This window comes from Diadema antillarum, unplaced genomic scaffold, assembly GCF_040938485.1.
Source record: "Diadema antillarum isolate AM-2024a unplaced genomic scaffold, OU_Dant_1.0 seq00001121_RagTag, whole genome shotgun sequence".
NCBI classification, from domain to species: Eukaryota; Metazoa; Echinodermata; class Echinoidea; order Diadematoida; family Diadematidae; genus Diadema; species Diadema antillarum.
In genome coordinates, this window is record NW_027271935.1 from 532,635 (window position 1) to 554,955 (window position 22,321).

Here is a 22,321-nt window from a genome sequence, read left to right on the forward strand (position 1 = left end):
TGTGTCAGGGGAGAAAAAAAATCCAAAACTCTCGTATTCAGCACCTCAAGCTGCTGTGGGAGGCGCCTAAGCTCTGATCTTGAATGCACCGAATATTGCTGGATGATCAGAGCTTTTTTTTTTCTTTCTTTCTTTCTCTTTCATCGTTTCACTGAAATGCATGCTCTCGCTATGGTCTGTCACTCCCTGAGTATTTTCTTCAGTGTGAAAATCTTAAAAAGTTCTTCGGAAAAAGAAGTTTGCAAGATTCTCGGAGGAAGTGATTGCATTGAAGGAGTGTGTTAATTTCGCTAGGGGACATGGGGCAGCAAAAATGGGGCATACTCGTTGTTATTAGCGCCTTCTTCGTCAATCTCATGAACATCGGCACGCTTAAGGCGTTTGGCGTCCTCTTGCCTGACCTCGTCACCGGCCTCGACTCCAACGAGGCGGTGATCGGATTGGCTGTCGGTCTGTCGCACGGTCTATCCGTTGGTTTCGGTAAATAAGAATATCTGGTTTAAGTTTTCGCCATAATATCTGTTAACCTTTTTTTTTGTTAATCTTATCCCCTCCCTTTGGAGAGGAGAATACGACATGAGCCTATGCTGTTTAGGCCACACTCTTTTGAACGCATTATGCATCATTCCGGATTAAAGTGTTGTCTTTAGTCGCCGCAACATATCATAAATAATATGGTGACGCAGAGTTACTACAGTACACATTAAGTGTAGTTTTTTTTCTCTCTATACACATACACACACAATCTACATTTATAAGCCTATCATAATAACTTTATATCTATATCTATATCTATATATATGTATATATATATATATATAATTATATTATATTATATTATATTATGTTATATTATATTATATTATATTATATCATATTATATGATATGATATGATATGATATTATATTATATTGTATTATACTATATTATATTATATCATATTATATCATATAGGCTTTATGGGTATGAAGAGTTAAATTACAAAATGTTATGATGTTATAAGTGTCAATTTAAACATTTAAAAGTCAGTCCCTCATCAGATTGAGCGAAGTAAAACCTTTCTAGTGACACCTCAGCTGTATTATGATACAAGAAGGAATTATTCTTGACCTTATGATTAAAAAAATCACGTCTATCTTTGTTCTTTAATCTTCTATAATTTTTTGTTACATTTTAAATCTCAAATATCTCAACTTACCAAAATGGAATGCGCCAGTGTTGCGATAAAGCTCTTTATATCTTTCACTCTCTCCTGGAAAGCAAATTTGAATTAGGGCATCCAGTGATAGTACTCTTCAAAATTATTATACTCCCTGTAAGTAATCTTTCGATGGAAATAGCCCGTTACAGGTGATTCATTTTTTTTTTCTGCCCAGATACACAGGCGCACACGCACAAATAAATTTTCGAATTTACTTCTTTTATCTGACATCAATATCTTCACACTCTAAAAACAAAGAAACAATCAAGTAATTAAAGGGATAGTACAGTTTTGGTGGAGATGAAAATTGGGTTTTTAACTTTTTGTGAGATACAAAGAAAACACTTATGATATAGTACAGAACATACCATTTCAAGAGGAATTCAAAGTTTATTTGACCAAAATCGGGTTTGGAATGACTGAAACATCAAAAACCAAAGTAAAACAAAGCGATGGTAATAAAGTGTGGGTCCCACACTTTATTAGAATGGCTCTTTTTTGATATCTCAGCCATTTCAAAACCACTTTTTATCAAATAAACGTTGAATCCCTCATAGAATTACATGCTCTTTCACATTTTATAAGAGGTTTCTCATTATCTCACCAAAAAATGTTAGAGACCTGAAATTAGGTCTCAACCATAACTGTACAATCCCTTTAAGCTTCTGATAAAAGTATCGAGTTATCTCTAAAACACGACAGGGTTCTAGTTTGGCTGTCTTGCAATACGTGCTTTGAATCTTCGTCTTGTGGAATATTGACAAAAATAAGACATAAATACGGAAGAAGCGGAAAAGTCCCACAGCAGGGTACGAAAGAGACCACTAGTTGCCTTAATTCTGTGGTCTTACATGTCCTTGTTAAAAATGCAGAAGAACGAAATTGATATTCATGTTCAATGGGCGTCACGATACGTTCTTGCTGCTTACGTGCGCATGCGCGTAATTTCCCTAGTTCACGCCCACTTTGGAGGTGTCTTCATTGACATAATCATTGCAGTACTGTCCATTGTATCTTGGTGCGTGGTCTTTAGTATGTCTGTTTGTTAATCGTTTGTAGGCTTATCAATTTGAAGTTCTCTTGCAATTTTTAAGAGGTGGGGGGAGGGGTGGCGAGATAGTATGTATAGGGAAGTTTAAAAGTCCTAATTCCTAAAGCCTAGCTCACACCTTTGCGTTTCGAGCTTGCGTTCAGCTGCGTATTGCCCGAACGCAGTCTAACGCAGCCCAACGCAGCACTACGCAATGAAACGAGCTAATACGAGGTTAATACGCAGACTAACGCAGAGGCTTTGCGTTCTAGCTAGCTAGTTTGAATTTTTTTCAAACATCCGCAACTGAACGCAAGATCAAAATCCATACGAGCTAAGACGAGGGACAACCAGCTAATGCGAGCAAGGACGAGCAAGGGCGAGCGACAACGAGCTGCTTAACGCAGGCCAACGCAGCTTTACTTTGAACTGCGTTTCACTGCGTATGGTTACGATACCTGCTCGCTTCACCTCGACTTACCTCGCTTTAGTTCGCGTTACCTCGCTTTACCTCGCATCACCTCACTCTACTCCTAGCAACGGCGTAGCCAGGATTTCATCTTAGGGGGGGCGGTTAGTCTGCGAGGAAGCGAAGCGACCGAGCCCGAGCGAGCGGAGCGAGCGAGGGGGGGGGGGAGGGTGTGGGAGGGGGGTGTCCCCCCTCCCACGGTAAGAACTTTTTGCATTTTGATGTTGTAAATGGTGCAATTTGATGCATGTTTTTGCGCGTTTTATAGACGTGAAACAGTCCCACTTGTTTATGGTAGCAGTTGATGTAGATTATTATTGAACAATTTGCCTATAAAATGGTATAATTTAGATACACTTCTTGTATTGATTCTTTTCACTGAATATCATGAACGCGACTGAACCCGAGCGAGCGGAGCGAGCGAGAGGGTAGGAGAGGGTGTGGGAGGGGGGTGTCCCCCCTCCCACAGTAAGAACTTTTTGCATTTTGCTGTTGTAAATGGTGCAATTTGATGCATGTTTTTGCGCGTTTTATCGACGTGAAACAGTCCCACTTGTTTATGGTAGCTGTTTATTTTGATGTAGATTATTATTGAACAATTTGCCTATAAAATGGTATAATTTAGATACACTCCTTGTATTGATTCTTTTCACTGAATATCATGAACGCGACTGAACCCGAGCGAGCGGAGCGAGCGAGGGGGTAGGGGAGGGTGTGGGAGGGGGGTGTCCCCCCTCCCACAGTAAGAACTTTTTGCATTTTGATGTTGTAAATGGTGCAATTTGATGCATGTTTTTGCGCGTTTTATCGACGTGAAACAGTCCCACTTGTTTATGGTAGCTGTTTATTTTGATGTAGATTATTATTGAACAATTGCCTATAAAATGGTATGATTTAGATACACTTCTTGTATTAATTCTTTTCACTGAATATCATGAACGCGACTGCACCCTCGCGAGCGGAGCGAGCGAGGGGGTAGGGGAGGGTGTGGGAAGGGGGTGTCCCCCCTCCCACAGTAAGAACTTTTTGCATTTTGATGTTGTAAATGGTGCAATTTGATGCATGTTTTTGCGCGTTTTATCGACGTGAAACAGTCCCACTTGTTTAAGGTAGCAGTATATTTTAGTGTAGATTATTATTGAACAATTTGCCTATAAAATGGTATAATTTAGATACACTTGTTGTATTAATTCTTTTCACTGAATATCATGAACGCGACTGAACCCGAGCGAGCGGAGCGAGCGAGGGGGGAGGGGAGGGTGTGGGAGGGGGGTGTCCCCCCTCCCACAGTAAGAACTTTTTGCATTTTGATGTTGCAAATGGTGCAATTTGATGCATGTTTTTGCGCGTTTTATCGACGTGAAACAGTCCCACTTGTTTAAGGTAGCAGTATATTTTAGTGTAGATTATCATTGAACAATTTGCCTATAAAATGGTATAATTCAAATACACTTCTTGTATTAATTCTTTTCACTGAATATTATGAACGCGACTGAACCCGAGCGAGCGGAGCGAGCGAGGGGGGTGTCCCCCCTCCCACGGCGAGAACTTTTTGCATTTTGATGTTGCAAATGGTGCAATTTGATGCATGTTTTTGCGTGTTTCATCGACGTGAAACAGTCCCACTTGTTTAAGGTAGCAGTATATTTTAGTGTAGATTATTATTGAACAATTTGCCTATAAAATGGTATAATTTAAATACACTAGTCTTCTTGTATTAATTCTTACACTGAATATCATGAACGCTGTCTGTTCAGCAATCAAACAGAAAAAGCATGCACACGAGGGTGTAGATATAGGGGCATATCCCCTCCCACACGAAGGTGATTTTGCGTTTTCAGACCTGAAATTCAGCGATCTGGTGCAAATTTTTGGTGCAATACTTTTTCATCGAAGTGTTAAAATCACGGAATTTAGCTCTTATTCCGAATGTGCACCATCTGTGCGTATGTATAAAGTCTAGTGAGGTATAGAGCTTAGGGGAAGGGGGATTCCCCTTCCCGCTCGCGGAGCTTTTGCGGTTTTAGAATTGAAATAAAGCGATCTGGGTATAGCCACAGTCTACTTCTTTGCATGGCGGGGGGGGGGGGGGAGCAGGGAGAAGGCGTGGGCGAGTGTTATCTCCACCCTTCCCTTCCGATGGAGCTTTTATCTGTTTAAGGTTGAAATTGAGATATCTTGTATACGCATATTTGATGGAATCAACATTTGATAAATCACCCAAAAAAAAAAAAAAAACTGATTTTTTTTTTTCGGGGGGGGGGGGGGCTGAGGGAGGAAAGGGTCGATTAAAAGGGGAAATTCCCCTTGAGATACATACTCCTAGTACTCTGCTCGCATTAGCAAGGACCGTTGCGGATGTAACTCGCTTCATTGCGAATCTAGCTCGTCCGTCGCTCGCTCCCCCTCGTTCATCCTCGACTTACCTCGTTCCTCCTCGATCCTGTTCGATGCTGCTCGCTTTAGCTCGCTATGACTGCGTATACATCTGTTCATACAAAATCTAGTCAGATTTAATTAAAATTCACTTAGTTGACTAAGAAACACAATATTATCCTTATCAAATCATGAAGCTTTTGGAATGATTGTGTGCTTTCAGCAACATCAGATTCAAAGTTATCAGTTTTTAAAAACACCTCAACTGAGTTTCCCGCTGTTGTTGTAGGTTTTGTGGAGAATCTTTTTTTTTCTCAGAATTGTATTACCACACAATGTATATTGCTGAAAAGTAATTTTTTTTTAACACAGTAATATGCTCTGTTCAGTCCTCAACAACTGCAGGTAATGAGCAAGGTTGTCATTCCTGTTATAGTGACCGTAAGCAAGCCATTTTGAAATAACCTGTAGTGAAAATAATGTCCTGACCCAAAGCGACATTAAGGGTGACCCTACAAGGAAAAGTTGACTTCAGACCATGAAAACAACATTCAGAATCGATTTCATTGACCCAGAAAACCTATGATACAGATTTTGAAAATTATTGTGAAATGTTTACCTTTTTAAACAATGGAAGTGACTTTTGAATTTCAGATGGCGGCCATATTGGATTTGGCCAATATGGCCTCAGGGCGCCCTTCTTGGCGCCCATCAAAAATTGAAATAGTATGGTTTTGGCAACACGTGTAACAAATTTAGTGCTTTTTGGAGAATTTGAACCAAAAAGTCCTTGTGCCCCCCCCCCCCCCCCCGTAACTGTAAAATGTCAAAAATTATATACCAGTGAAGCTCTCTACGAGCTTATACGCAGCAGGGCGAACTGATACGCAACGGAACGAGCCGGAACGAGCAACAGTCGAGTGGATGAGCAGTGAAACGAGGAGAAGCGAGTACATGCGAGCTGCTACGAGCTAGTGCGAGATGCCAGCGAGCAACGAACGAGTGGCGAACGAGGTACACGCGCAACGGGGCGAGCAATCTTCGTACTGAATCGTACTGTTACGAGCAAAAGCGAGCTGGAGCGAGGTGAAAAGCAAGCTAAGGCAACCGTAGGCAACCATTTTGTACAAAATATACGAGCTACAACGCAACAATGTGACTGCTACAAAATATTTTGCCGCGGAGTGCTGCGTTAGGCTGCTTTAAGGCTGCGTTCGACTGACGCAGCTATACGCAGCTAAAACCGCAAAGGTGTGAGCTGGGCTTAAGGAGCTTGACTGCTTTCATACCAGCGCCTCCAGCACGTAGGCGCCATCATGATTATGATTATGACCTGGGAGGTGAACCTCCCTGATATGACAGAAGAAAAATATATTTATTGTTGGTTTTTATTTTTGCGTGATATGTTTTTGTATATACATTTTTTTATGTTGTTGACAATGGGATTGAATGAATGAATACTACTTATGCTACTACTACTATACTAATAAAGTTGTCTCTATCTAGGGCAGCCTCTTCATTGTTGCCACTGCTCTACTAGAGGGCCTTGTCATTATCATTACCCGGCCCTACCGTTGCCAGGTACCCATAATATACACCTTCGGTCAGGAGGGACGTGGTGGGCAAAAACATCTTGTCTAAGGACGTAAGCCCTGGGCGGGTATCGAACTCGGGTCTTCCGACTGGGAGTCGGGAGGCGTATCCAGTATATGCCACACTACCCCCATGAACATGATAAGATGAGATGAGAAGATGAGATGAGATGAGATGAGATGAGATGAGATGAGATGAGATGAGATGAGATGAGATGAGATGAGATGAGATGAGATGAGATGAGATGAGATGAGATGAGATGAGATGAGATGAGATGAGATGAGATGAGATGAAATGAAATGAAAACATAATTATCTCTCTTGCCTCGTCACCACTTTAGTGTGGTAGGCTTATAGTAAACGATGTACTTATGTACCATGCTTGCATTGAGCAATGCTGAGAGGCTCTATAGTAATACTACGTAGTTGAAATCATGGATTCCTCGGTGGTAGCATTGGCACTATATAATTTTATTGAGGGGCTCTAACCTCGAAGAAATAACGCAATTCTGACATCGCGGAAGCCACCCTATTTCACCAGTGGCTAAAAGACAGTGGGTGATGTAGGCCTCTTTTTTTATATCCTTCCAACGAATCTTTACAAAATAAAATAGTAAAACTGTTAGGATTTAAAAAAAATGCCATTCCAGGAAGAGTTGCCATCCATCAGCTGTTTGTTGTTGTTGTTGGAATAGGGCTCTGGAGCTCCCTTTCCAATGTCGTCAGTAGGCCTATTGTTATTAGTCTTTTTTTTTTACATTAAATGGAGGTATAGAGACAGAGACCCCGTTCACAGTGCGAGGCTCGGCCAAAATTGGCCTCGCATTTGGCTTCACTCTGGAGGTGGTCTCGGCCGCGCCTTGGTGTAAACGCAAACTGGGCCATGTAGTCTGGCTTCCAAACCCTCTGCCTGTATCTTTCGCTATTCAGGATATTAACCCCCTCAACGTCGAAAACTAGTATAGTTTAAGGTGGTTTTGTTCTGCAAAGGATTCTTTCCTTCGGCACAGGCCTTTGCCCGAACGGCGACTTCGTCGCTACGGAATTCATTTGGCAAAGGGTCTGAAAACCAGACAATACCAAATTGCATTTGTTTACAAGCAGAGCGCCACTACGAAAAAAATATTGAAAGGTTTGAATCAAAAGCGCGGCCGAGCCCGGCAGTGTAAACGGACAAAATTGCGGCCAAAATTAGCCGCGCATTTGGCCACGCTCTGGAAGTGGTCTCGGCCGCGGCCGAGCTGCGGTCGAGCCGTGGCCGAGCCCGGCCTTTTCTTGGTGTAAACGTAAACTGGGCAAAATGCGCGGCCAATTTTAGTCTGGCTTCCAGACCCTCTGCCCGTACTATTTCGCAATTCAGGATATTAACCCCCTCAACGTCGAAAACTAGCATAGTTTAAGGTGGTTTTGTCCTGCAAAGGATTTTTCCTTCGGCAAAGGCCTCTGCCCGAACGGCGACTTCGTCGCCACGGAATCCAGTTGGCAAAGGGTCTGAAAACCAGACTATACCACATTGCGTGTGTTTACTAGCAGAGCGCCACTACGACAAAATATTGAAAGGTTTGAATGAAAAGCCCGGGCCGAGCCCTGCACAGTAATGCACAGAATTGCGGGTCTCGGCCCCGCAATTGAGGCCGGGCTCGGCCGCGGCTCGGTCCAGCCCCGCAGAGAGACCCCGTTTACAGTGCGGGGCTGGACCGAGCCGCGGCCAAGCCCGACCTCAATTGCGGGGCCGCACAGTGGGCCAGAATGAGCTCAAAGTGCGCCAAAATTATATGCCGTGGTTTCTTTTTACCCAAATTTGGTGTCTAAGGGTAATTCGGGGCGTAGAATTGATTGAACATAATTTCAAACTCATATGACGTCACTGTGATGCTGTTTTTTCATTGGCTACCAAAAATCTGTCTGTAAATGACAAATAAAGCAATACAAATCTTAGGCTGTTATATTTTTTTTTCTTTAAAGATTAATTTCTCTTTTCACATTCACTGACACTGCTTTTATACTACCATTGAATACACGATGCTTACATGTCATAGAAAGTGTATAAACATTCGGGTTTCGTTAAAAGAATCGAATTTATGCTGAAAGTTCCATATTACACACGTACTGCAAAATGATACTGTTGTCCGTGTAAACTAGTTAAAATATAAGTTTATGATGTACGCTGTACGTTTAGGTGAATTTATTCACTTTATTCTAGCAGGACATAAATGTGAGATATAAAATCAATTTCCGATATAGTTCTTATCTCTCTACTTCATATATAACCTTAGGCCTATGCAATATCAATTCATACAAGCGCAAAAACCATTTTGTCTAATTTTAATGGAAAGATAACAAATTGTGAAGTCAGTAATCAGGAAAATGAAAGGTTATGACTTAGCAGCTAAGAATGAGTCTACCGTGTATGAAAGTTTACTTGGAAAAGCTAAAATAAAAAGATTTTTTTTTTAATGAAAAATTCATCGGAATCACTATCATATGAAATTATAAATTCATCCACGTTCCTCAATGATTTTTTTTTTCTCATCAGTCGTCGGAAGCAAAGTTTTTTTGTTTGTTTGTTTGTTTTTTTTTTTTGCTTCTACAACCCACAAAGTGTATGGGATCACAGTCTGATGAATCCGACTTGTATTGGCCGCCTATCAGGTCAATGTCAGACAGGTCGGGCATGATCCGATGAGGCAAGATCGTCCGATGAGGATCACGCGAGCAATGTCTGACATTGACCTGCAATCGAATTCACAAACTGCGATCCTATACACTTCGCTGAGCGGCCGGAAAGCAACAGACTTTGCTAATTCCAACGAGTAACCGATGATAACAAATTCTCTGTGTTTTGGTGTATAACGTTCTATCTGCACATGTCAAGAGTAGGATCGAAGTATTTAGGTGTCCACACAATATGTATCGCTGTGGGAATAGCTATGTTTACAGTCGTGGCTATGACAATATGGACAATATGGCTATACGGCCTTGGCTGTGTGCAATTATGTACTCTTTTATCTTCGGAGGAGGGGTCTTTTAGGTGCCGGACTAGCCCTATACATGTATTTTATAACTCTGTTTGCCTCTTATTCAGTGTTATTCATGTTTCTGTGCCTTTAACGTGCGAGAAAAAAAAAATAAATAAAAATGCCGCCCTCATGCGGCCCCGTATGATATAACAGCATTCCTAAGCGGCTGCAAGATCCAAAATGGACGTAATGTGTCGCGGAATATCGGCTCTAACACAAAAAGTGGCAAAAGGTGGCAGCCAAATCTGGTATCAGCTTAAAGCTGAGACATCAGGGAATGTGGTGGTAATAGAATTTAGTTGGAAATCCGTGGCAATCTAAACTTTTCATTAGGGTATATTAAAAAGACAAATAATTAGCCTCATTTCCAGGATATTTAGCATAAAATATTCATGAACATTAAGCTTCTTTGCATTTTTACGGCATTCATAACGTAAAATGAACTCTGAAATATATGTGGGAGAAATTACAGGTTGATATCTCAAAAACTACATGTTGAAATTACTTATTTATTAAAGAGGTTACAATTTGCTTTGAAACTCTTAAAATATTGTATTTTGCTACTTCAGGTGGGAAATATACCCCTTTAATGTACATACCTGATTTAAATATTTTAATGATATATTCTTCAAAGTATTGCCTCTCAAGAGCGCATGTCAAAAATTAAAAAATCCCAAGTGCCCAAAGTGACTTTTGGCGCACTTTGGTATCTCTCTGGCCCACTGTGGGCCGTCCCCCGCAAGTTAATTAGTCCGTTAAACCCGAACCCAACGTTTTTCCCATAGGTTTAACACGCGCCATGCCCCAATCTGTGCCGTCTTTAAAAAAAACGCTGCCGGGCTCAAGCCCGGGCTTTTAATTCAAACCTTTCAATATTTTGTCGTAGTGGCGCTCTGCTTGTAAACAACATAAGCAAACGCAATTTGGTATAATCTGCTTTCCAGACTCTTTGCTAACTGGACTCCGCGTCGGCGACGAACCGCCTTTGCCGTAGGAAAAATCCTTTGCAGGACAAAACCACCTTAAACTATACTAGTTTTCGACGTTGAGGGCGTTGATATCCTGAATAGCGAAATAGTACGTACAGAGGGTCTGGAAGCCAGACTAAATTTGGTACCGCATTTGGCCCAGTTTGCGTTTACACTGAAAAAAGGCCGGGCTCGGCCGCGGCTCGAGACCACCTCCAGAGCGTGGCCAAATGCGCGGCCAATTTTGGCCCCGCATTTGGTGTGTGGCCTTTTGCGCGTTTGTGAAACACTGAAATGAAGGCCGGTACGGCAGCGGCCGAGCCCGGCCTTTTCGCTCACTGTAAACGGGGTCTGAGAGAGAGAGACAGAGGAAGAATGTGCATGGGCTAAATCTTTGAATCGCAAAAAGACGCGAGAATGAAATATTTAAGATTTCAAAATGTTTAAACCGTTTATCATGACAAAACAAGACTCATCAGAGAGGAACTTTTGTGCTGAATAAATGTGGATATGGCGCAAACATTTTTTTTATTGAAAAGGGGGGGGGGGTTAAGCTTCTTCTGCATGTTAAGTTCATAAATATCTTTGTTATGACTGACAATAAACAGTAATGATAAATTCAGTGCTAGCCAGTGTAAATGTAAGTATAGCGGTGAATGAAGCAATACGTTGTCGTCATCTTTACACTCATTTCGGACAGCGATCGTGACCAATCACTTGCTCAAGGTGGTCAGCGTTCGCAAGCTCGTCCTGCTAGGCGGCTTAATGGGAGGCACCGGATTCACGGCGTGTGCTTTCGTCACCAACGGCGAACAGTTTACGGCGTTGATTGTCATCTCAGGTAATTCAAGGGACAAGACCACCTTTATATACATGAGAATCTGTGCAGTCACTGCTGGATGAGAAGACTACGACAGTGTGTGATGTCACATGAGTAGAACGATATAAGGAGAGAACTTCACAAAATTTATTTATTTTCATTTTTTTAAAGGAAAAAGTGCATTTTCCTCGACTTGTCACTGACGTAAGTTAAGGGTAACATTCCCCCGTCTTCTGAAAGAGGCAAGTCAAATGTTCCTTTATTATGGGAGAAAAGTGAAAATATGTTAAAATATCTTCATATTTTCTTTATATCGCTCTACATAATTATTATGTGACATTACATCACAAGCTGACAGTAGCAGTCTTCTCATTCAGCAGTGAGCGGACAGGAACTTCAAAAATTCATAACTTTTGAACGGATTGTCTGATTTCTTTTTCAAAATCTCACTGATGAGTTTTACTATTGCTAATTCACTCAATCTACATGTCCGTGAAAGTGAACTTGTCCTGTAAGCACTTTCTTTCAACTAACGTTTACACCTACCTTCCATTGTCTGTTTTTGTATTGCAATATTCCACATCTAAGTTCCGGCAAAACAGAATTTTGTAGGGTTTTTATAGAATTGGATCTAGAATAAGGACACGCGTACATCACGAGAAACCCACATTTTTTCTAATTTGTTCAAAAAATTAGTCGATTCATAGTGAGGAACTCTTCTGTCGAGTTGTGTTTATTGCAACTGATTGACAAATTGCCCTTTATATATACTTGTACGTACAACATAACATGACTTAAAAATGACGCTAGTTAATTCAATTTCGGGCAACTTTGTCGCTAAAAAGTTGCAATGAAGTAAGTCGAGTTTCGAATTCTTCTACCGTCTGCTAATGTCGTTATCCGCCCCCCCCCCCAAACAACAGCAACATCATGCTAACAAGCTTAGAATGCTCTGTTATCTGAAAGGCGTCTTGCTCAATCCACTGATAATTCAGGGCGCTACGGAGTATGATTTTCTTCATAAATCGGCCGCACGAGGTACTGCTTCCATACCATGCATACACTCTCATCCGTTGACCTTCTTTTTGGCCTTATCCGACACAAATATACTGTAAGTCAGACCCTCGGACGAAGAGTTCGTTATTGAGAAAAAGAGATCTCCCTTAAAAGAGGGCTATGAAAATGCATCAGTTAAAACATTATGTTCTTAGTCACAGAGTATAGAACGCATCATGATTATCCAAAGGTGTATGTGTCAAGGAGCCTTCTGCGACCCGATTTCGGTCCTGCGACCCGATTTCGGTCGCAGGAAAAAAAATGTATATAAAAATGAGCAGAAGTCACAAGAAATGGCTCTAGTCCTCATAGAACATCTATATTTGATGACTGGTTTTGTTATTTGGCATTTGTTAGCAATCACTCAGCAGAAATTTAATAAAATGATATGATCTGAGTATGCAGTTAGTATAGCATTTCTAGGGTAAACGTTCAGGATAACGAACACAAAAAGGGACAAATACTTAGTAAACACGACACGTGTTCAAAGCATGATTGTCGAAACAGGGACAGTCAAGGCCCATATAGCATTTTCAGGTTTAACAATATCTACGATCTATTAGGAAATACTTGACACAAAGTGAGCACGTGAACATGTATTCAATGCATGCTTATTGTAACGAGAATATAGGACTCGTTGGAAGGAAAAAGAAAATGTGTTTTCAATACCATTGCATAGATCAATGACTTTCCAATACCACTAGAGGCAATCCCTGCACAAAGAATCCACAAGTTGCGCACTAGATAGCGCGGCAGTGGTATAGATAAAGGGAAAAGAAGGGGAACTGATGGGGAACTTCTGCATGGGGAGCATGGTTTAAAAGGGATTTGGAAGGGGTGGGGAGCGAGTGATTGGTAGGGGGTAGAATAGTTAGACGGAGATATAAACTGGGTGATGTACTGCCATTGAATAAGGCTTAATGCTGTCGTACAAATTTAAATAAATATCTTATAAGGATGGTATGTAGTATTGGTGGAGATGAAGATTAAGCTTTTAACTTTTTGAGAGATGTTTCTAAGAAACCACGTACTTAATGAAGTCTTACAGAGTATTTCATTTAAGAGGCATTTTAAGAGTATGTAATGAAAATCGGTTTTGAAATGGCTGAGATATCAAAAAACAAAGTTAAACAAAGCGATCCTAATAAAAGGTGAGTCCCACCTTTTATTAGTATCGCTTTGTTTTTGATATCTCTGCAATTTCAAAGCCAATTTACATCAAATAAATGTTGATTTGCTCTTGGAATTATTATGATCTTTTATATTTTAAAAGAGGTTTCTCATTATCTCACCAAAAAAGTTAAAAACTCCAAAATCGTCGAGTGATCCCTGACGTTACTCTAAAATGAGTGAAAATGAACATTTTCACTCAAAATTCGCTCCAATTTCACTCAAAATTCACTCTTTTCTGTTATTCACTCCTTCAAGAGTGGACATTTTCACTCGAGTTTTTAGAGAGTACAGCACGAATACAATGTATGCTGTTTCTCTAGAAAGTGTAAAAGAAACATGCTGTCTAATTGAGAAAAGAAAGTGCTGAAGCCTCTACAACTTTGATTTCTAATATATCTATTTAGAGCCAACTTGAAGGTGGTGTCGAATTGCATGAGATATCAATCATGGGTCTGAAGGAAAATGATGTTATTGATTAGTAATTCCAAGACTTTGTGGTATATTTCTTAAGATAAAAGCACTGTTCTAAAGAACACGCTCTGGAAAGTCCTACCTAGTAGTCTACAAACCAGCATTCAGTTATTTTGTTGGGTTGTCTGCCTGAAGTTGAAAGGATACAGTACCGTGACTCAGTTAGCAAGAAAAGTAAGCCCTTAGTTCCCAGCTGTCACTGGATGAACAGGGTTATCCTCGTACTTGAGGCAACAGACCAGACAAAAAAAAAAGAATAACAAAGAGAGCAAACGAACAAAATCCATAGCGATCTTCAATCGACTGTACAGATTGCCTGATAATGCTATATAGAATAAACTGGTTGGTGATTGATCATAACGCAAAAAAAGAACCCCCCCCAAAAAAAAACAAAAACAAAAAACAACAAACAAACAAACAAACACACAAAAAAAAACATCCACGTCGGCGTGGAAAAGCTAAAGTTATTTCGTTAAATTTGTTCTCCCGCATTATGTCTTATTCAATGACAGTATATTACATTACCCAGTTTACCACTCTAACTGCCCCCCCCCCCCCCCATCACCCGCTCCTCATCCCCTTTCCCTCCCTTTTAAAACCATGCTCTTTAGAAGTTTCCCCAGAAGTTCCTCACCTTTCCTCTTTGTCTCCCATTGCTGCTATTCCTATAGTGTGCATTTGCTTTTTGAAGTCGCCCCATTGGTGGATTCTTTGTGTAGGAATTGCTTTGAGTGGTGTTAGGAAGTCATTGAGCTATGCAATGGAAATGCCCTTTTAAATATGATATATCCCTGTACCAACAATCATGCATTGATGATTAAAAAGTTCACGACACCGTGTCCATTTTGTATAGAGAACGTTAAACTTGGAAATTCTTTGGGTCCTATATTGTCCCCGTTTCGATAATCATGCTTTCAACACGTGCTCATTTGCCCCTTTTGTGTCTCGTCTTTCGTTATTGAGAACGTTAACCCTGGAATGATAATGATAATAATGAGGATAATAATAATAATGATAATAATAATAATAATAATAAGTATAATAATGATAATAACAATGACAATAATAATAATGATAATAATAATGATAATTATAATGATAATAATAATAATAAGTGCTAATATAGCGCATATCACTACACCGATATATGCGCTTTAAGGGAGAGGTCTGGAAATGCTATACACATTAACTGCATGGTCAGATCATGATATACTGTGAAGGGATTTTGCTAAATTTCTGTTAAGTGATAACTATACAAATGCCAAATATCAATCATCTTTAATATAGATGCCTTATTAGGACTAGTTCCACATGACCGACATAAACAGCCGCTTTGGGCGCCATTTCGTGTGTCTTCTTTTCATCTGTGCAATTTTTCCTGCGACCGAATGGGCGAGCGAAATCATAAAAAGTGAGGAATATCTCAAATTTATTGAATTTTATTCACACCGCGTATGGAATATGAGCCAGTTTTTTTTTTTTTCAAGTTGTGATCAATCAATGATCAAGTATAAATTGGCAATTACGTAATGAAGCATGTGGGCTTTCATTCCATATGCACTGTTATCTAAATTCTATGAAATCTCTCTATTTCTAGTTTTTATGACGGAATATTTAATTTGTGTGTGTGTGTGTGTGTGTGTGTGTGTGTGTGTGTGTGTGTGTGTGATACAAGGGTTGCATAGAAATACATCTAAAGCGGTTGTAGTAAAGGTGCAAGTGCGATTTGTAATTTACTTGATTGGAAAATGAAGAGAAAATGTTTGTAACTTTGCATAATGACCGCGCACTGCATTGCCAATTTGTTTTGATTGACTCAAGACAACATAACAAAAATAAAGCTTTCTTAGTTTTCATCGAAATTTTATCAAGCTCTAATTGTCATATATATTATTCCTCAAAGTTTTCTGTTCCCATTCATACAAACTAATTTTAAGGTGGATTTCTTCCTTAAAGTTTCATTCACATATCGGTCTATAACTAGAGTCGCAATATTTTGTTAGTAAACGCAGTTTCTCCATTGATATTGATATTAATGATGATCTTATAATGATATAATTATTGATGTTGACTTGATCATGATGTCGATATCTTTATTAAGATTGATATTGATAATATTACCATTCATTGCTCATCAAAATCTATAGGAATTGGCATTCTCAGCTTAGATCATAACGTAATATCAAATAAACTCAAAAGAAAGGGAATTACCTTTTACCTTTCCTTGTAATATGCTAATAAATACTCTGTTAAACTTTGTGTTCTAGTTGATATCTTTGAGAATTCTTTGTTTGTTCGGTTGTTCGTTTGTTTCAACAAAAGTGCTTTCACTGTCTCCCCTGTTTACATCTAGCATTAGGATATGGGCTGGTGACGTTACCCATTCGCGTCACTTGTGTAAAGTATTTCCCAAACCACTACTTTATAGCGACCAGCACCATGCTCACGGGAGGCGGGGTCGGCATGATGGTCATCCCGCCCATCACGCTATACCTCAACGACATCTACGGGTGGCGTGGCGCCGTCCTCATCCTCGGCGGGCTCAACTTCCAAACCATGGTTACCGGAGCGATGCTCCGCCCCCTGTCCGAGCAGCTTCCAACAGAGCGAGCATCCTATAACGATGAGGATGAGAAGGCCCCACTGACTCCGTCCAGCGGTGTTGACTGTCGCAAAGAGCTGCTAGGGGCGACGCCTTCTGGGTCAAACGGTGCCATCGTGACGATAGACCAGGATGGCGAGGAGGCATACGACGACACCCTACTTGTCGATGCGAGCTCGACAGACTGCTTGCTGGCAGCAAGTACTCACGACTTCGGCGCGCAGTTTCCCAGCACAGACGAGCAATCTGACGCACATTCCTCGTCATGTCTGGAAAAGACGTTTGGGAAGCTTGGAGGGGGCATCTCAATATTTTGGAGGGCGCTCGACTTCAAGGTGTTCGTTGACTTTCCCGTCTTCTCACTGGTGATGGTGGCAGTGTTCTTTCACGGTATTACGTACACTGGTTGGATAGTGTTCCTTGTGCCAAACGGAGTGGCAAAGGGCTACTCTGAGGATACCGCCGTTAAACTGTCTCCAGTAGGGGGTGAGTTAACGCAAGATTTAAAATGAAAGTGACCTTCTCCATGTTCAGTTCAACCAGATGATGTGCATCCGGGGGAGTAAGAATTAAATCGACAGACCAGAAAATGTTTCGTTACCATCACAGAAACGAAAAAGTTCACATTTGATGCGTCAATAGTTGAAAAGAGGGTATAAATCAAGCCCAATCACAATGGAAAGCACATGAAAATAATAATGGTATGGTCATTCAATTGGTCTTCCACTGGATATTAGGCAGTCTTTTAGAAATTCACTCCAAGGAAAAACGATTATCATCTTAAAAATGATATCCTTGGTTGGAAATTATTGAAGAACTCAAAGATGTCCAAAGATGTTACCGTTGTGATTTTTTTTTTTTTTTTTTGGATGGATGGATTTTGCATTTTGCTCGAACTTCGACAAAGCGTTATGTGTATGAGGGAAATTAATTTTGTTGCCAATACACGTTTGCAGGAGCCTCAAACATTGTCGGTCGCCTCTCCATCGGCTTCCTTTTACACTACAACCGGGACGTGATTTCGCCTCCTGGGGCATTTGCCTTCGCCTTAGTCCTGAGTGCCTTGGGTTTCGCCATCAACCCATTCGCCAACGCATTCTGGGTACTGATCTTGACGGCCATCATGAACGGCGTATCGAACGGGGCGAAAACGGTGCTGGTGACGATCGTCAGTCGGTTCTCCGTCACGCCCGAGCGCTTCCCCACCGCGCTCTCTTTTGCCATGAGCGTGCGCGGATTTTCGGAACCCCTCGGGGGACTATTAACCGGTAGGCTTTGTTTGTCGGTCGTGTATGAAATGCTTTTCGAGAATAAACAATTTTTTTTTTAAGTTCTCGAGGTAGTATATGACATTGCGATATGTTCCTTTTCGTTTGCACAATGGGGTTGATGGACAATATTGTGCGATATGGAATGTCTCGAAACAAGTGGAATCGCCACATAGTCACAAGTACCCGGTACCATGGAATTACAACGGGGCAAGGACCTCCTCATTCACGTAATACGGGATGTACTGCGTGGTTGATAGACCAATCAGATTACAGAATTTACCATCATGGTGAAAATTATTCCAGTTATCTAATGTAATTCCATCCCAATATCACGTCTGAAGATTTTATGCATGTTTTCTTCTTTTGATCTGCTTCCTTGAGCACCCAATCGTGTGCATTCTTATGTGAAGGTGCTACGTCATCATCCTTGCCCATTGTGATTTGTTATGAATTTTGAAAACATTCTTATTCCTCATTCCAATCACTATACATTCCGAAACCCTCCTCCCAATGCAACCAATATTTAGATGTTCAAATCCAAAAGTCTTAAAATCACTTGGAGGTCTCCTTTAAACTTCACCTTTTCTCTAGGTTGGATCTTTGACCAGACGCACTCCTATAACATAGCCTTCGTCATGCTGGGAGGCGTGGAGTTCATCGGGGCACTCGCCGTTATTTCCGCCGCGCTCTACTCGAAGAGGCTGTCAGAGTCGGCGAGATCTGGCTAACCCCCGCTCATATAAAGGATCACAACCGTTGCCCTTGACGTGATTTGATTTGATTTGATTTGATTTACTGGTTTCTGTATTATCATTGTATACATGCACATGCATGTACATGTATATATGCATACATAAACATAAGTTGTTCACAAAATTTTTCTTCATTGCCTTTACACAATGTACAGCAAAACGCATGAGCAATACAACAATGAATAATACAGTGGGGCTGCAGCATAAGCGTGGCTTGATTTGCGTACAGACCCATATAGTCATTATACACATCGGAAAGAGAATAGGATTGACGTGCATGGTTGAAAGAAAAACGCCACCTCACTTTTGAGGTGACGTACACGTAGAGCGCACGCGCACAAACATACCCACCCACTCATATATCTCTCTATCTATCTGATATATGCATAAAAACATATTATATAAATATAATGATTATATATATATATATATATATATATATATATATATATATGGTCGATACACGTCTGTATCTTAAGGGGAATTCCCTCCAAACGGGAAATTTTTGATTGCCCTTAAAGTTTTGACAATGTTTTTCAATGTTTTATCAGTGATCTGGGGCACAGATGATGGCGTATAGTGTGTGTAAATTGAGGACTGTACCATCAATACAATTTAGGGGAGATTGTCAGCGATGCAAAAAAAAAATAATAATAAAAAAATGGGTGTATGTAGTTCATAGAAAACGGGTCATGGGGGAATGTATGTATATCTGCTTTTTCTCAGAAAAAAAGCTGATTTTCTCATTAATATGCGGAATTTAATGGTATAAGATGAATTTTGTGCTTTTGTTAATTCTGTGCTTCATTGAGCCCAAATTAATGCATAATTTTTCAAAAAGGGCAATATTTGCATTTTTTCTGAATATTATCATGCATTTTATGAAATTTCCCCCAAACAATCTATTCAAACACTTTTATTCTGGACTTCGCCTTATGGCTGGATATGTATATATATATATCCAAACTTGTTGAGATTTCTGTCACGTATTGGCTCCACGAGGAAATGAAGAAACAAACTGGTAATGGGCAATTCCGCAGTTAGGTGGACATGACATGGATAAAAGAAATGTGCCTCTTTATCTTACTCTTTAATCTAGGTATCAACTAATGTCATGGATGTTCACCAATCATTAAGGTCTTTCAAATTCAGTAGGTTTTATCTTTCGTATTGATTGATTTCGCGAGATCTAAAACCATCATTTAAAATGTACATGTGGGACTGGGGATGCTGAAATTCACTTAAATGCAAATTACAGTGGGTTCCTTTGAAATTTTTTCCTCAAAGTTTTGCTAAAGGGTAAAAGATAAATACATTTAAATACTCCAGAAGTCATGTGACATTTTGTCAATTACAAAAGGGTGAAATGACCTGCGGAATTACTCCGGACAAATGTAGGGGAGAGCGGGGAGAAGTGGGACATTATTTCAAGTTCGCCGATTTTCTTCTTATATCTTTTTATAGAAGAGATGATTACACTTCCTTTCGGGCTTGCATGAAGGTTCATATGGTAGGTAACATAAAGAGCTATAAACTGGGGGTGGCACTGTTTTCAATTTTCTGCAGTTAATAAAAAGAAAAAACCTTATTTTGGGGGAGAAGTTGACCCACCCGTGGGTCAAGTGGGACAACGGCAAGGGAGAAATGGGACGGTGTTTGTAAAGTGTGACATCCTATAGAAATGTCGGAAATGCCAAAGTTGGAAGGCGTAATGAAACATTGGTAATGAAAACAGTCAAACATGCTTTAAAATGATCTTTATTTTAACAAAACAAGTTTGAACAACATGTTTGAAAATCTGAACTGTTTTACATGTAATGCTATTATTAGGGACAAATGGGACACGTTGTCCCAACTGTCCCTCACATGGCATATACATGAATATGTACGACTGCTCAGTAACCACGCAGGCATTTGTCAAAAACAAGTTATATTAGTTGCATATCAATAAGGCTCACCACCAGCTTCAATTGTGTCCTTGAAATCATGAATACAAAGACAACAGGTTAATTAGCCTGATTTAAAAAAAATGTCATATTTTGGGGAAAATTTTCAATAGCAATTTATACATACTTAGAATTTGCCGAGCTGCATGGCTTTCTTAGTGTGATGTATGGTTGCTAGGGGCTTATTGTAGATATAAGCCAATCGCTGATTGGTTGAACAGTTTTTGATTCAGAGAACGTGTCCCACTTGACCCGCGTCCCAACTCACCCCGCTCTCCCCTAACGTTACTAACCGTAACGTTACTAACCATGCTTTTGGGGGTCTAGCTAAGAAATTATTGGTCGAACTGCTAAAAAACATTGTGTGAACATTTGTCATGATGCAATAATTGAAATTAATGCAACACTTTGTTTGAAGTAACTTGAATTTTTGCACACTTTTTGTTACAAGACATTGATTTTTTTGTCATGTCCTTTTTTCGTAACGTTACTAACCAGCCTTTTAAGTTGCCATAGCAATGCTATTATTTCTTGGATTGTATTCATTCTTTTCTGTATCATAAACCTGGGAATGATGAACATGTTTTTGACATAATTTTGGCTTGAAATGAATAAATGGTAATTTAGTAGTAAAAACAAATATCTAAATTTGTTCAAATGTAACGTTACTAACCGCGGAATTGCCCTAATGCATTTTTCGGCGTCCTACGCCTTTTAATTCTTCAGGGCTCCTGAAGAAGTCACAGGGCGCCGAAAATCGAGTCGAATAAACTCATGCCTTATTGGCCAAAAATGCACTACCAGATTGTTTCTTCATTTATATAATATATATATATATATATATATATATATATATATATATATATATATATATCACATACGGTGAACACAGGCCCTACTTAAATGAAAAAAAAAACAACTGTTGTATTTGCCAAATCCAGCCCCCGAGATACCCATTGACTTGTTAGTGTCTTTTTGAATTGTGTATATCTCTCATCACATAGGATGGATATTGTATATATATATATATATATATATATATACACACACTGAAAGAAATTGGACTGGGAAGGGAATTATCTCTCGCACTATATGTATATATATACATACAGTGCGTATCAAAAAAAAAAAAAAAAGATAATCCAACTTTGGAGGGCTACTATTTTATAATTGTCCGCTACCGAGAGCTGAATGTTGGCTGTATGGAAAGGGGAACTCTTCTTCTTTTCATTGTTACTTAATTATGCTGGCAAATGTCAGGCATGACTGAGCACATGAACTTTAAAGACAGCAATGACAAATTGCACTTTTTCCAAGTTTGCGTGTTATTGTGAAGGAGCAATTCATGTCTCAGTGTATGGGTGAGATGTGTCAATGAAAGAGCTCAAATCATCAGGCCAGCCCGCACGACTGCAGATTGGTGTATAGGGTTTCTTCTATCCTTTTATGGTTCATAACCTTGAACATGGCCACGTTGTCGATAACTTGGTCCTTCTCATAAAGACTAAACCATTATCCATTTTTCTCTCTTCATGTTCAAGACATGGTTTGTCACTGGGAGCTATGTGTTGAA

The 22,321-nt window shown here is 40.0% G+C and overlaps 1 protein-coding gene across 1 annotated transcript; it reads left to right on the forward strand.

The window, feature by feature from the left end:
* The first annotated feature begins 299 nt into the window (after positions 1–299).
* On the forward strand, positions 300–19,143 carry LOC139743898 (monocarboxylate transporter 14-like). The gene is made up of 5 exons (XM_071654365.1): positions 300–480; positions 11,358–11,498; positions 16,531–17,265; positions 17,736–18,047; positions 18,642–19,143. Exons 1-5 carry the CDS (start codon positions 300–302, stop codon positions 18,776–18,778), a joined length of 1,506 nt encoding a protein of 501 aa, XP_071510466.1. The 3' UTR covers positions 18,779–19,143.
* Positions 19,144–22,321: the final 3,178 nt, after the last annotated feature.